Below are 16,391 nucleotides of genomic sequence, written 5' to 3'. Positions count from 1 at the left end.
AAATTTCAAACAAATTTTAAAATATATTTTTTTTGTAAATGAAAAAAGATTTTGTCTATGTAATAAAGAAATGAACTAAGTTCTTACATATACTGAAAAGCTTTTAGAATCATAGAAGTAAAAAAGCACTGATTATTTTCCAGAAAAATCTGAACAATGGTTTATTTTAGATAGAATTTTCAAATTTTGCATGCTCACTCAACTCTGTTGAATATGTAACTCATTCATTTTTTACATGCCCTTTAATATATAAAAGAAAAATAAGAGAACCATATCTTAATTAAATTTTTTATAAGCTTCATAACTAGAGATTTTACATGGAGATGATCTTTTGATCTGGATCATTTCAAATGATGACAGAGGTAATTTATATTTGAATTCAGTGTCCATCTTAATTAAGAATGGAATGCTTCTTTTTGTAACTTCATTGGGGTGTAAAAGCGTTGACCGAAGTTCATTTTGTATGAAGCACGGAAGCGCTTCATTCTAAAATTGTGCGCACAGTCAACGCTTTTCCACCCCTATGAAGTTACAAAAAGAAGCATTCAATACTTATAATTACATTTTTTAGCTATGATCATGAAAACACGAATTTTATATTTTTTTTATTCAATTCACCTGTGCACTTTATTGTGGGACCACATATTATTATGAATGATAAGTTTTATTGAGTAATGCAATTGCTTAAGGAATAAAACTTGATGTGCAGTTAACCAATCAGAATAAAGTATTATAATGAAACATACATCTAATATAATTATTTGTTTATATAAAAAAAGGAAGGCTAAAGATCTAAAAACAAATGTTCTACCTTGACCAAAAAAATGTAATGTTTTTCTATCAATTGATGTGACCCAGGAGTTATACTCCCTATGTATACTGTATGGACTGACTCTTTACTCTCCTTTATTATTTTTTTTTTTGGGGAGGGGGGGGGGTTCACTTGTTAGTTGATATGTTTTGAGTGAAAATAGATTAAACTGTTTTTTTACAAATAAAAACTCATCATTGATATTAGGATTTGCATTGTGTACACCAGCTTTGTTCTTAAAAGTAATAACATTAAAACATGCTGTATGAATAATGAGATTTCAATAGGCTACATAAATAATACATAAAAAGCATTATAAAAAATTAGTGTTTGTTATATGTAGTAATATAATCATTAATATATTTTATTTTCTGTATTGATTGTTATGCTTGCAATGAATACGATTAAGAAAATAAAAAATATTGTATTGTATATGTATATTATAGGAATAATCGCCCAAGTTTTGATGACCGTAGAGGACGAGATTTCCGTTTTTCTCCTCGAGGTGGGAGAGGGGGTGGAGGTGGAGGTAATAATTACTGGCAGAATAAAGAATCAGATGGAGACAGGTAAGGTTATTACAGATATTTAACAGGTACACTATATAACTTGAATGATCAATCAGGTAGGTATGTTTGATACAGATAGTGATGGATGCACTTTTTAATATTTATTTTTTTATATCGGATAAATTCTTCACAGATATCGTTAGAAAACTTTAAAACTTATTTAGAAATAAAAAAAGTTTTTAGATATATTTTTCTCAATATCTTAAATCAGAGAATTCATTTTTTTTTAAATTAGGCTTTTCTTTAGTTTTTTAAAATTCTCTATTTTCCTTTCAGATTTAACAATTCCTCCCAGTTTTATGGCAGAAGAGATGAACACAATCCATCAAGACATGTTCGATCATTCACCAAATAAAAGACATTGCTTATAAAGACACTTAGATCATGATCAAAACTCATCAAATATGATTTTATGAAATAAATATTGTACATTCAAATATCTTCATGTCAAGGCCAAAGAAAAATCTGTGTCATTTTTATTAGTTTGATCACTCACATTTCCATTATCAATAAAGGAGTAGAACAATTTGCCCTGCTTTTAGCTAACCTGACCTGTAGGGCCATGTTAGCTATTGCCACCACTTGGCATCCTTCATAAGTGTAAACCTTTTCAAAGATTATCTGAAACTACTGAACAAATTTCAACCAAGATCCTTTTGGTATTTAGTATAAAATTTGTATATTTTATTCCAATCAGTCACAAACATGGCTGCCATTGATAAAAATAGAACAATGGGAGAGCATAGTAATGATTAGGTTGCACCTCCATAGGAATAGAAGAGCATAGTAATGATTAAGTTGTTCCTTCATAGGAATAGAAGAACATAGTAATGATTAGGTTGTTCCTTCATTGGAATAGAAGAGAAAAGTAATGATTAGGTTGTTCCTTCATAGGAATAGAAGAGCGTAGTAATGATTAGGTTGTTCCGTCATAGGAATAGAAGAGCATAGTAATGAAAAGGTTGTTCCTCCATAGGAATAGAAGAGCATAGTAATGATTAGGTTGTTCCTCCATAGGAATAGAAAAGCAAAATAATGATTAGGTTGTTCCTCCATAGGAATAGAAGAGCAAAATAATGATTAGGTTGTTCCTTCATAAGAACAGAAGAGCAAAGTAATGATTAGGTTGTTCCTTCATAAGAATAGAAGAGCATATTAATGATTAGGTTGTTCCTCCATAGGAATAGAAGAGCATAGTAATGAATAGGTTGTTCCTTCATAGGAATAGAAGAGCATATTAACGATTAGGTTGTTCCTTCATAGGAATAGAAGAGCATAGTAATGATTAGGTTGTTCCTCCATAGGAATAGAAGAGCATAGTAATGAATAGGTTGTTCCTTCATAGGAATAGAAGAGCATAGTAATGATTAGGTTGTTCCTTCATAGGAAAAGAAGAGCATAGTAATGATTAGGTTGTTCCTTCATAGGAATAGAAGAGCATATTAACTATTAGGTTGTTCCTTCATAGGAATAGAAGAGCATAGTAATGATTAGGTTGTTCCTCCATATGAATAGAAGAGCATAGTAATGAATAGGTTGTTCCTTTATAGGAATTGAACAGCATAGTAATGATTAGGTTGTTCCTTTATAGGAATAGAAGAGCATAGTAATGAATAGGTTGTTCCTTCATAGGAATAGAAGAGCAAAGTAATGATTAGGTTGCTGCTTAATAGGAAAAGAAGAGCATAGTAATGATTAGGTTGTTCCTTCATAGGAATAGAAGAGGATAGTATTGATTAGGTTGTTCCTTCATAGGAAAAGAAGAGCATAGTAATGATTAGGTTGTTCCTTCATAGGAAAAGAAGAGCATAGTAATGATTAGGTTGTTTCTTCATAGGAAAAGAAGAGCATAGTAATGAATAGGTTGTTTCTTCATAGGAAAAGAAGAGCATGGTAATGATTGGGTTGTTCCTTCATAGGAATAGAAGAGCATAGTAATGATTAGGTTGTTCCTCCATAGGAATAGAAGAGCATAGTAATGAATAGGTTGTTCCTTCATAGGAATAGAAGAGCATAGTAATGATTAGGTTGTTCCTTCATAGGAAAAGAAGAGCATAGTAATGATTAGGTTGTTCCTTCATAGGAATAGAAGAGCATATTAACTATTAGGTTGTTCCTTCATAGGAATAGAAGAGCATAGTAATGATTAGGTTGTTCCTCCATATGAATAGAAGAGCATAGTAATGAATAGGTTGTTCCTTTATAGGAATTGAACAGCATAGTAATGATTAGGTTGTTCCTTTATAGGAATAGAAGAGCATAGTAATGAATAGGTTGTTCCTTTATAGGAATAGAAGAGCATAGTAATGAATAGGTTGTTCTCCATAGGAATAGAAGAGCATAGTAATGAATAGGTTGTTCCTTTATAGGAATAGAAGAGCATAGTAATGATTAGGTTGTTCTCCATAGGAATAGAAGAGCATAGTAATGATTATGTTTCTTCATAGGAAAAGAAGAGCATAGTAATGAATAGGTTGTTCCTTCATAGGAATAGAACAGCATAGTAATGATTAGGTTGTTCCTTTATAGTAATAGAAGAGAATAGTAATGATTAGGTTGTTCCTCCATAGGAATAGAAGAACATAGTAATGATTAGGTTGTTCCTTCATTGGAATAGAAGAGAAAAGTAATGATTAGGATGTTCCTTCATAGGAATAGAACAGCATAGTAATGATTAGGTTGTTCCTTTATAGTAATAGAAGAGAATAGTAATGACTAGGTTGTTCCTTCATAAGAACAGAAGAACATAGTAATGTTTAGGTTGTTCCTTCATTGGAATAGAAAAGAAAAGTAATGATTATGTTGTTCCTTCATAGGAATAGAACAGCATAGTAATGATTAGGTTGTTCCGTCATAGGAAAAGAAGAGCATAGTAATGAATAGGTTGTTCCTTTATAGGAATAGAAGAGCATAGTAATGATTAGGTTGTTCTCCATAGGAATAGAAGAGCATAGTAATGATTATGATGTTTCTTCATAGGAAAAGAAGAGCATGGTAATGATTGGGTTGTTCCTTCATAGGAATAGAAGAGCATAGTAATGATTAGGTTGCTCCTTCATAGGAATAGAAGAGCATAGTAATGATTAGGTTGTTCCTTCATAGGAAAAGAAGAGCATAGTAATGATTAGGTTGTTTCTTCATAGGAAAAGAAGAGCATAGTAATGAATAGGTTGTTCCTTCATAGGAATAGAAGAGCAAAGTAATGATTAGGTTGCTGCTTAATAGGAAAAGAAGAGCATAGTAATGATTAGGTTGTTCCTTCATAGGAATAGAAGAGGATAGTATTGATTAGGTTGTTCCTTCATAGGAAAAGAAGAGCATAATAATGATTAGGTTGTTCCTTCATAGGAAAAGAAGAGCATAGTAATGATTAGGTTGTTTCTTCATAGGAAAAGAAGAGCATAGTAATGAATAGGTTGTTTCTTCATAGGAAAAGAAGAGCATGGTAATGATTGGGTTGTTCCTTCATAGGAATAGAAGAGCATAGTAATGATTAGATTGTTCCTTCATAGGAAAAGAAGAGCATAGTAATGATTAGGTTGTTCCTTCATAGGAATAGAAGAGCATAGTAATGATTAGGTTGTTCCTTCATAGGAATAGAAGAGCATAGTAATGATTAGGTTGTTCCTTCATAGGAAAAGAAGAGCATAGTAATGATTAGGTTGTTTCTTCATAGGAAAAGAAGAGCATAGTAATGAATAGGTTGTTCCTTCATAGAAAAAGAAGAGCATAGTAATGATTAGGTTGTTCCGTCATAGGAAAAGAAGAGCATAGTAATGATTCGGTTGTTCTTTCATAGGAATAGAAGAGCATAGTAATGATTAGGTTGTTCCTTCATAGGGATAGAAGAGAATATTAACGATTATGTTGTTCCTTCATAGGAATAGAAGAGCATAGTAATGATCGGGTTGTTTCTTCATAGGAATCGAAGAACAAAGTAATGATAAGGTTGTTTCTTTAAAGGAATAGAAGAGCATAGTAATGATAAGGTTGATCCTTCATAGGAATAGAAGAGCATAGTAATGATAAGGTTGATCCTTCATAGGAATAGAAGAGCATAGTAATGATTAGGTTGTTCCTTCATAGGAATAGAAGAACATAGTAATGATTAGGTTGTTCCTTCATAGGAATAGAAGAGAATAGTAATGATCCATTTGTTCCTTCATAGGAAAAGAAGAGCATAGTAATGATTCGGTTGTTCCTTCATAGGAATAGAAAAGCATAGTAATGATTAGGTTGTTCCTTCATAGGAATTGAACAGCATAATAATGATCAGATTGCTCCTTCATAGGAGTAGAAGAGCAAAGTAATGATTAGGTTGTTCTTCATAGGAATAGAAGAGCATAGCAATGATTAGGTTGTTCCTTCATAGGAATTGAACAGCATAATAATGATCAGATTGCTCCTTCATAGGAATAGAAGAGCAAAGTAATGATTAGGTTGTTCTTCATAGGAATAGAAGAGCATAGTAATGATTAGGTTGTTCCTGCATAGAAATAGAAGAGCATAGTAATGATTATGTTGTTCTTTATAGGAATAGAAGAGCATAGTAATGATTAGGTTGTTTTTCATAGGAATAGAAGAGGATAGTAATGATTAGGTTGTTCCTGCATAGAAATAGAAGAGCATAGCAATGATTAGGTTGTACCTTCATAGGAATACAAGAGCATAGTAATGATTAGGTTGTACTTCATAGGAATACAAGAGCATAGTAATGATTAGGTTGTTCCTTCATAGGAATACAAGAGCATAGTAATGATTAGGTTGTTCTCCATAGGAATAGAAGAGCATATTAACGATTTGGTTGTTCCTTCATAGAAATAGAAGAGCATAGCAATGATTAGGTTGTTCCTTCATAGGAATTGAACAGCATAATAATGATCAGATTGCTCCTTCATAGGAATAGAAGAGCAAAGTAATGATTAGGTTGTTCTTCATAGGAATAGAAGAGCATAGTAATGATTAGGTTGTTCCTGCATAGAAATAGAAGAGCATAGTAATGATTATGTTGTTCTTTATAGGAATAGAAGAGCATAGTAATGATTAGGTTGTTCTTCATAGGAATAGAAGAGGATAGTAATGATTAGGTTGTTCCTGCATAGAAATAGAAGAGCATAGCAATGATTAGGTTGTACCTTCATAGGAATACAAGAGCATAGTAATGATTAGGTTGTACCTTCATAGGAATACAAGAGCATAGTAATGATTAGGTTGTTCCTTCATAGGAATACAAGAGCATAGTAATGATTAGGTTGTTCTCCATAGGAATAGAAGAGCATATTAACGATTTGGTTGTTCCTTCATAGGAATAGAAGAGCATAGCAATGATTAGGTTGTTCCTTCATAGGAATTGAACAGCATAATAATGATCAGATTGCTCCTTCATAGGAATAGAAGAGCAAAGTAATGATTAGGTTGTTCTTCATAGGAATAGAAGAGCATAGTAATGATTAGGTTGTTCCTGCATAGAAATAGAAGAGCATAGTAATGATAAGGTTGTTCTTTATAGGAATAGAAGAGCATAGTAATGATTATGTTGTTCTTCGTAGGAATAGAAGAGGATAGTAATGATTAGGTTGTTCCTGCATAGAAATAGAAGAGCATAGCAATGATTAGGTTGTACCTTCATAGGAATACAAGAGCATAGTAATGATTAGGTTGTACCTTCATAGGAATACAAGAGCATAGTAATGATTAGGTTGTTCCTTCATAGGAATACAAGAGCATAGTAATGATTAGGTTGTTCCCCATAGGAATAGAAGGGCATAGTAATGATTAAGTTGTTCCTTAGGTTGTTCCTCCATAAAAATAGAAGAGCATAGTAATGATTAGGTTGTTCCCCATAAGAATAGAAGAGCAAAGTAATAATTAGGCTGTTCCTTCATAGGAACAGAAGAGGATAGTAATGATTAGGTTGTTCCTTCACAGGAATAGAAGAGCATAGTAATGATTTAGTTGTTCCTTAGGTTGTTCCTCCATAGAAATAGAAGAGCATAGTAATGATTAGGTTGTTCCCCATAAGAATAGAAGAGCATAGTAATAATTATGCTGTTCCTTCATAGGAATTGAACAGCATAATAATGATTAGATTGCTCCTTCATAGGAATAGAAGAGCAAAGTAATGATTAGGTTGTTCTTCATAGGAATAGAAGAGCATAGTAATGATTAGGTTGTTCCCCATAGGAATAGAAGGGCATAGTAATGATTAAGTTGTTCCTTAGGTTGTTCCTCCATAGAAATAGAAGAGCATAGTAATGATTAGGTTGTTCTCCATAGGAATAGAAGAGCATAGTAATGATTAGGCTGTTCCTTCATAGGAACAGAAGAGGATAGTAATGATTAGGTTGTTCCTTCACAGGAATAGAAGAGCATAGTAATGATTAGGTTGTTCCTTCATAGGAACAGAAGAGGATAGTAATGATTAGGTTGTTCCTTCACAGGAATAGAAGAGCATAGTAATGATTAGGCTGTTCCTTCATAGGAATCATAGGAATAGAAGAGCATAGAAATGATTAGGTTGTTCCTTCATATGATTAGTAGAGCATATTAATAATCCGTGTGTTTCTTCATAGGAATAGAAGTGCATATTTTAAATGATTAGGTTGTTCCTTCTTTGGCATAGAAGAGCATAGCAATGATTAATTTGTTCCTTCATAGGATTAGAAAAACATATAATCAATCCGTTTGTTTCTTCATAGGAATAGAAGTGCATATTAATGAATAGGTTGTTCCTTCTTTGGAATAGAAGAGCAAAGTAATGATTAGGTTGTTATTTCGTGTTAATAGAAGAAACACCAGCTATGATTAGGGTGTGTCTTCATAGGAATACAAGAGCATTCTTATGATTAGGATTTTCATTCATAGGAATAAAAGAGCATAATAATGATCAGGTTGTTCCTTCATAAGAACAGAAGAGCATAGTGAAGATTATGTTGTTCCTTCATTGGAACAGAATGGCATTGTAATGATTATATCTTCTTATTAACAGAAGAACATGGTAATGGTTTGGTTGTCCTTAGATACAGGAAAATATAATCAAGATAATGGTGTCCTTTCTTTGTTACAAAAGAAATGTATGTGCCTGTCCTAAGTTGGGAGCATATTATTCAGTGGTTGTTGTTAATCATACTTGTTCTTCGTCTATTATTTTGTACATAAATCAGACATTTGTAGCTTACCTTACAGTATTGATTTTGCTCATTATTTGCCATACAGTGATCTATTGTTGTCAACTTTTACGTTGTTTGGTCGTTGGTCGCTGATGTAGAGTTGTTTCATTGGCAATCATACCACCTCTTCCTAGTTTTGAAAAGGTTGCCACTATTAAGTTGCAGTAGATCGATGGTGATAGCAAGATTGTCACTTCTTAGAAAGAGAAAAACGTAAAATCGACCAAGTTGTCCTTTCTCAGGAACAGTAGAACATACTCAGAATCAGGTTGTGCTTTCTTGAGAACAGAAGAACAGATGCTAAATAAGGTTGCCTCTAATTAGAAAACAAAACAATGTGGTAATAGACAGTTTGTTCTTTAATAACAGACTAAGATATTAGTAGTACTAATCTTGTTATTCCCCCTCCAGAAAAACATAGCTATGATCAGGTTGTTTCTTAGTTACAAAAGAACATGCATACAATAATGATCAGGCTGTAGCAGAAGAACATGGTTATGGTCAGATTGCTTCTGCATAACATAAGAACAGATTGTTCCTTAGTAACAGACGATTATAGTAATGATCAGATTGCTCCTGAGTAACAGAAGAACATAGTAATTGCCAGAGTGTTCCTTAGTAACAGAAGAACACAGTAATGGTCAGAGTATTCCTTAGTAACAGAAGAACATAGTAATAGTCAGAGTATTCCTTAGTAACAGAAGAACATAGTAAGGGTCAGACTATTCCTTAGTGACAGAAGAACATAGTAATGGTCAGAGTATTCCTTAGTAACAGAAGAACATAGTAATAGTCAGAGTATTCCTTAGTAACAGAAGAACATAGTAAGGGTCAGACTATTCCTTAGTGACAGAAGAACATAGTAATGGTCAGAGTATTCCTTAGAAACAGAAGAACATAGTAATGGTCAGAGTATTCCTTAGTAACAGAAGAACATAGTAATGGTCAGAGTATTCCTTAGTAACATAAGAACATAGTAATGGTCAGAGTATTCCTTAGAAACAGAAGAACATAGTAATAGTCAGAGTATTCCTTAGTAACAGAAGAACATAGTAATGGTCAGAGTATTCCTTAGTGACATAAGAACATAGTAATGGTCAGAGTATTCCTTAGAAACAGAAGAACATAGTAATAGTCAGAGTATTCCTTAGTAACAGAAGAACATAGTAATGGTCAAAGTATTCCTTAGAAACAGAAGAACATAGTAATGGTCAAAGTATTCCTTAGAAACAGAAGAACATAGTAATAGTCAGAGTATTCCTTAGTAACAGAAGAACATAGTAATGGTCAGAGTATTCCTTAGAAACAGAAGAACATAGTTATAGCCAGAGTATTCCTTAGTAACAGAAGAACATAGTAATAGTCAGAGTATTCCTTAGTAACAGAAGAACAAAGTAATGGCCAGAGTGTTCCTTAGAAACAGAAGAACATAGTAATAGTCAGAGTATTCCTTAGTGTAATAGTCAGAGTATTCCTTAGTAACAGAAGAACATAGTAATGGCCAGAGTATTCCTTAGAAACAGAAGAACATAGTAATAGCCAGAGTATTCCTTAGTAACAGAAGAACATAGTAATGGTCAGAGTATTCCTTAGAAACAGAAGAACATAGTAATAGTCAGAGTATTCCTTAGAAACAGAAGAACATAGTAATAGCCAGAGTATTCCTTAGTAACAGAAGAACATAGTAACAGTCAGAGTATTCCTTAGTAACAGAAGAACATAGTAATGGTCAGAGTATTCCTTAGAAACAGAAGAACATAGTAATGGTCAGAGTATTCCTTAGAAACAGAAGAACATAGTAATGGTCAGAGTATTCCTTAGAAACACCTTAGTAACAGAAGAACATAGTAATGGTCAGAGTATTCCTTAGAAACACCTTAGTAACAGAAGAACATAGTAATGGTCAGAGTATTCCTTAGTAACAGAAGAACATAGTAATAGTCAGAGTATTCCTTAGTAACAGAAGAACATAGTAATGGTCAGAGTATTCCTAAGAAACAGAAGAACATAGTAATGGTCAGAGTATTCCTTCGTAACAGAAGAACATAGTAATGGTCAGAGTATTTCTTAGAAACACAAGAACATAGTAATGGTCAAAGTATTCCTTAGAAACAGAAGAACATAGTAATAGTCAGAGTATTCCTTAGTAACAGAAGAACATAGTAATGGTCAGAGTATTCCTTAGAAACAGAAGAACATAGTAATAGCCAGAGTATTCCTTAGTAACAGAAGAACATAGTAATAGTCAGAGTATTCCTTAGTAACAGAAGAACAAAGTAATGGCCAGAGTGTTCCTTAGAAACAGAAGAACATAGTAATAGTCAGAGTATTCCTTAGTGTAATAGTCAGAGTATTCCTTAGTAACAGAAGAACATAGTAATGGCCAGAGTATTCCTTAGAAACAGAAGAACATAGTAATAGCCAGAGTATTCCTTAGTAACAGAAGAACATAGTAATGGTCAGAGTATTCCTTAGAAACAGAAGAACATAGTAATAGTCAGAGTATTCCTTAGAAACAGAAGAACATAGTAATAGCCAGAGTATTCCTTAGTAACAGAAGAACATAGTAACAGCCAGAGTATTCCTTAGTAACAGAAGAACATAGTAATGGTCAGAGTATTCCTTAGAAACAGAAGAACATAGTAATGGTCAGAGTATTCCTTAGAAACAGAAGAACATAGTAATGGTCAGAGTATTCCTTAGTAACAGAAGAACATAGTAATGGTCAGAGTATTCCTTAGTAACAGAAGAACATAGTAATGGTCAGAGTATTCCTAAGAAACAGAAGAACATAGTAATGGTCAGAGTATTCCTTCGTAACAGAAGAACATAGTAATGGTCAGAGTATTTCTTAGAAACAGAAGAACATAGTAATGGTCAGAGTATTCCTTAGAAACAGAAGAACATAGTAATGGTCAGAGTATTCCTTAGTAACAGAAGAACATAGTAATGGTCAGAGGATTCCTTAGAAACAGAAGAACATAGTAATGGTCAGAGTATTCCTTAGAAACAGTAGAAAATAGTAATAGTCAGAGTATACCTTAGAAACAGAAGAACACAGTAATAGTCAGATTATTCCTTAGTAACAGAAGAACATAGTAATAGTCAGGGTATTCCTTAGTGACATAAGAACATATAGAAAGGGTCAGATTGTTCTTTATATACAGAAATACATGATTATGATCAGGTGTTTTCTTAGTAGTAGAAGAAAGTAAGGTCATGTTATCATTGAGATACAGAAGAACAAAGTAATAATCCAAGATGTGCCAGACAGAAAGACATGTAGTTTGTAGGAGGCATAAAAAGTATTACATTAGTTTTAATTTGGACAATTATGGTCTTAAGGGTTACAAAACTGTGTATTACAGCTTGGTATGATTGTTGTAAAAGATGAATACTAGTATATAAAGAGATGGACAAGACATCTAGTCCCTTTTTTAAACGATCTTGAACAAGGGTAGATGATTCTGTGAACGAGCACTTTATTGGCATTTTAACCACTTAAAAAAGGTACTCTAAAACACAAATAATTTGTTTCATTTGAATCTGGCTATTAAACAAGTAGAAATTAAATTAGCTTGTTAGCATATAGAACTTCAATTATTGATTCTTTTACTAGATATGGCCTAGTTTAAACGTATATTGCAGGTAAAACAACTATTTATGAATAAAATATTTATTACATCATAAAAAGTATACAATGAAAGAGTATTTCTGGACTTTTAACTTACAATATGGTATTGTATATTTGTAGGTCAAATGAGGTCATTTCAGTTAATGTACAAACTGGATAATGTCGTACTAGTCAGTAGAATCTACTGTTATCACCAAATGTATGGATAAAGAGGGGATTACTGTCCAATGATAAATTCGTTTTTAAATACCACAAATATTTCAGATTATTTTCAAATTTTGACACACCTAACCACACTGAGAATTCACTTGTTCGGTCAAAAATAATTACTTTTACATTGATTCTTGACATTCAACGGGTTGGGGTTTTTCATTGTGTGGTGTGTGTTTTTCAGTCTAAACAAAAAAAAAACGGAATAGCATTGCCTTGTGACGGGCAAATTTCAAATATAAAAAAAGATGTGTTATGATTGCCAATGAGACAACTATCCACAAAAGACCAAAATGACACAAACATTAACAATTATAGGTCACCGTACGGCCTTCAACAATGAGCAAAGCCCATACCGTATAGTCAGCTACAAAAGGCCCCGACAAGACAATGTAAAACAATTCAAGCGAGAAAACTAACAGCCTTATTTATGTAAAAAAAATGAACGAAAAACAAACATGTAACACATAAACAAACGACAACCACTGAATTACAGGCGCCTGACTTGGGACAGGCACATACATACATAATGTGGCTATAAATAGATATAGGAAGATGTGGTGTGAGTGCCAATGAGACAACTCTCCATCCAAATAACAATTTAAAAATTAAACCATTATAGGTTAAAGTACGGCCTTCAACACGGAGCCCTGGCTCACACCGAACAACAAGCTATAAAGGGCCCCAAAATTACTAGTGTAAAACCATTCAAACGGGAAAGACTATTAAGAATTATCAGAGTTCAATATCATATAAGTACCGAGTCGGTGTCTGCGAGACAAACTGTTTACTCTTTTCAACAACATCTTCTTACAGTATAACTAACTACGAGTACTAGAAGTTGAAATTGAGATAAATGATGCATGACATCAAATCCAAAATTGGAAGACAAAATACATGTATATTCAACTCACACCAAGTATTTATCTTTTATACATGTGTTCACTTTGAATTATATTGTTGTTACTTTTCCATGAAGTGGTGAACACCGTTTACAATGTGAGACACTAGCATTAAGACTAGCAGACGAGGATGGTTCATTTTCCCGCTTATTTGTATCTCGTAACACTTCCATTAATTCCTTTTTCTCAAGTTCCAGTTTCTCGACATCTTGTCTCCTTTGAATTTCCAGGTCCATCATTAATTTCAACTTCTGTGAAAGCTTGGAGATTTCTGATTTCATATCATCTATCTGAGATTGCATTGTTGCTTCCTTCTGTACCATGTGACTTCGTTGCATATTTAAGCGAAGTTCCATTTCTCTTTTTTGTTCCTCGTATTTACAAGAAATTTCAGACCTTAGTACGTCCATTGCCGTTTTGAGTTCAGTTATACAATTATGAGTCGTGTCCTCTGGAGTGACCATCAAATAGCCACAACCACTCGGACATTCCATGGCATGAAACTGGCATGTCTTTAAATGGTCTTGTAGGTCTTTTCTCATTACGAGAGTAGAACACTTCACGTTGGTGCATTCGATTTGCTTGAAAGGACATTCCTGTTGATGTCCGTGTATGAATTCCAGATCACTGATATAGTCACACCCGGTGCGATAGAATTCACACCGAATCTGAAGTCGATTCAAGTCATTCCTCATATATCTAAAAAGCGGTCGTAGACTTAAAGATGATAGAGGTTTTCGGTCTTCTGGACAAATCGTTTCGTGAACCAACCACCCTTCAATGCAGGCTCTGCAGTATGCATGTTCACATGGAGCCTGAACTGGGTCTTCTAGTACGTCACGACAAATGCAACACAGCAATCCTTCATTTATAGTCTCCAAAAATCTGTCCACATCAAACCCCATGTTGTGATGTGTCTGTAATGAAATCAGGTCAAATAAGAATACTATCAAATGCAAATGAAAGAGTATGTTGTGGTGACACTTAAACCATGCATACAAACTAGTAAGTGTTTGGTCAGAAAGGCTATAATGGAAATATTGTTTATAACATACTTGACTTTGATCAAAGGAATCAAGTTAGTTCTGAGATCTTCTTAAAGTAAGCATACTATGTAAGTATGTATATCAAAGATGACCGAATAGTTTATGCAAATATATAATTTAAAAGGCAGTTTAAATATTTGCTCCATTTGGCAGTAAAATTTGTGCTAAGTAATTAGATTGAATGCCATAAAAGTTCAATCCACTGGTTTTGTAGGTTTTTAATTTCAATTTAGAATGACAAAGATATAAGATGACAGATGTTTTATTATGTTTATTCTTTTTGGTTTGATATCCTTTAATAACATGTTTGAAAGTCTATAAATTGTATATTGACCATATGATAAAAATAATCGGGAACTCCTTTAATTTATTGTTCATCTGGAATTAGAAACACATACTGTATTTCATAAAATTTCTTCTTTGTTTTTGTTATTGTTATGTTAAATCTGAAATAACAGCATTGGACAATGGTAACTAGAAATATTCATATCCTACAAGTTAAACAATTGTCGGAAACAATAACTCATATGACTTTATTAATTGTAAATCATCTTATATGGCAATAGACATATCCATACATTTATATTTCATCCGAAACATACTGAAACAATTTTAAACCATTATCTTTAAGCTGATGATACAAGAAAGCAGAAGACAATGAGAAAAAAACATAGAAAAATTTGCACACAACACTATATTGCACACATATAAACCTATCAATAATTGATGTTGTATGTAAAACGTTTAATTTACATTTTTTCATTTAAACTTAATTAGCGTACTTACCTGAAAGTTTCCCTTTCAAAACAGCTGATGTGTAGCAGGTCGACAATGTTTATATTCTCTTGTTTAAATGCTTATTAAAGTACCAAGTTTTGGCAAACAATGGGGTAATTGAGCTTATCTAGATATAACACTTTGTTAAGCGCTTGTTAGATATATTTGACATTTCGGATGGATTCACCCCCTTTTCTATTTAAATCACAATTGTAATCTGATGAGCCGTACATTACAAGTTTTAATATCATGTCATATCGAACGAAATTTTAAATGTGAAATCAATTAGAGCTATTTCCCTAATGCATGTAGTTTAAAGGTTTGCTTGACTTGCTTGTTTTTTTTTCTATAACTGTTTGCTCATGTATTGTAACTAAGTTTTACAGTTGCTATCAATAGATGAGTTGGGCTCCAGCTTTTATGATGCTATTAGATTCTTGAGCAAACATGCATATACAAACAAAGCAACCAACCAAACCTTCAAATTACATGCAGTAGAAATAAAGCTATAAAGAACAAATTTTTTTTTTTGGGCGTTTAAATTTGAATTCTAGGGATAAATCGTAGTTCAAATTAAGCAACATACTGTTTTTTTACATGTATCAATATATTCTTAAAAAACGTACCAAAGTTAATAGGCTTATATTTGTGTAAACCAGACGAGCTACAAAAGATCATCAGTGATATTCAAATAAAAAAAAGTTAAAAGGCCGTACGAAATGTGAGGTCCCACGGAAACAGAAGTAAAATCTTTAAATATTATTTTTGTCAGTTCTTATAAATAAGGAGATGTGGTTTAAGAGTCTATGAGACAACTATCCATCCACAATTTGTAAAAAGAATACAATTATATATCAAAGTATGTAGGTCTACAAAAGATCACCAGTGATGCTCATGCAAATAAAAAAAATTAATGCAAGAGGTGCAAATATAAAAAAGAAAATGTGGTATGATTGCCAATGAGACAACTATCCACAAAAGACCAAAATGACACAGACATTTACAACTATATGTCACCGTACGGCCGTCAACAATGAGCAAAGCACATACTGCATAGTCAGCTATAAAAGGCCCCGATGAGACAATGTAAACCAATTCAATCGAGAAAACTAACGGCTTTATTTATATAAAAAAAAATGTTACTGAGTCGGTTTTTGTCTCTCGTGGATGAAGTCGAAAAAGGTGACTAAGAGATTATGTTTCCGACGACGGCATCAACAATTTATTAGTTTGTGATGGGAGTTCTTTGATGTGACTAGTGGTAGGTCAATGA

General features: G+C 32.9%; 2 protein-coding genes across 2 annotated transcripts in view; one reads left to right on the top strand and one right to left on the bottom strand.

Annotated features, from left to right (window-relative positions):
- LOC134722275 (protein virilizer homolog) overlaps positions 1 to 1,817 on the top strand; it is a 56,111-nt gene extending 54,294 nt beyond the window's left edge. The window contains exons 39-40 of the mRNA XM_063585885.1: positions 1,258 to 1,380; positions 1,657 to 1,817. Coding sequence (XP_063441955.1) covers positions 1,258 to 1,380; positions 1,657 to 1,735 — 202 coding nt within the window. The 3' untranslated portion in view covers positions 1,736 to 1,817. The remainder of the gene's footprint in view (positions 1 to 1,257; positions 1,381 to 1,656) is intronic.
- Positions 1,818 to 13,116: 11,299 nt separating this feature from the next.
- Positions 13,117 to 15,221, bottom strand: LOC134723149 (RING finger protein 151-like). Its single transcript, XM_063586785.1, has 2 exons — positions 15,128 to 15,221; positions 13,117 to 14,212 (listed from the first exon to the last, which is right to left on the bottom strand). The coding sequence occupies exon 2, from the start codon at positions 14,198 to 14,200 to the stop codon at positions 13,346 to 13,348; it is 855 nt and encodes a 284-aa protein (XP_063442855.1). The 5' UTR covers positions 14,201 to 14,212; positions 15,128 to 15,221; the 3' UTR covers positions 13,117 to 13,345.
- Positions 15,222 to 16,391: the final 1,170 nt, after the last annotated feature.

This window comes from Mytilus trossulus, chromosome 6 (genome assembly GCF_036588685.1).
Source record: "Mytilus trossulus isolate FHL-02 chromosome 6, PNRI_Mtr1.1.1.hap1, whole genome shotgun sequence".
Lineage (NCBI taxonomy): Eukaryota > Metazoa > Mollusca > Bivalvia > Mytilida > Mytilidae > Mytilus > Mytilus trossulus.
Note: the sequence above shows the minus strand (reverse complement) of the source record. Positions and strands in the feature narration are given on the sequence as shown.

Excerpts from the sequence above, each read along its gene's own strand:
- LOC134723149 (XM_063586785.1), bottom strand. The coding sequence starts at position 14,200 with ATGGGGTTTGATGTGGACAGATTTTTGGAGACTATAAATGAAGGATTG.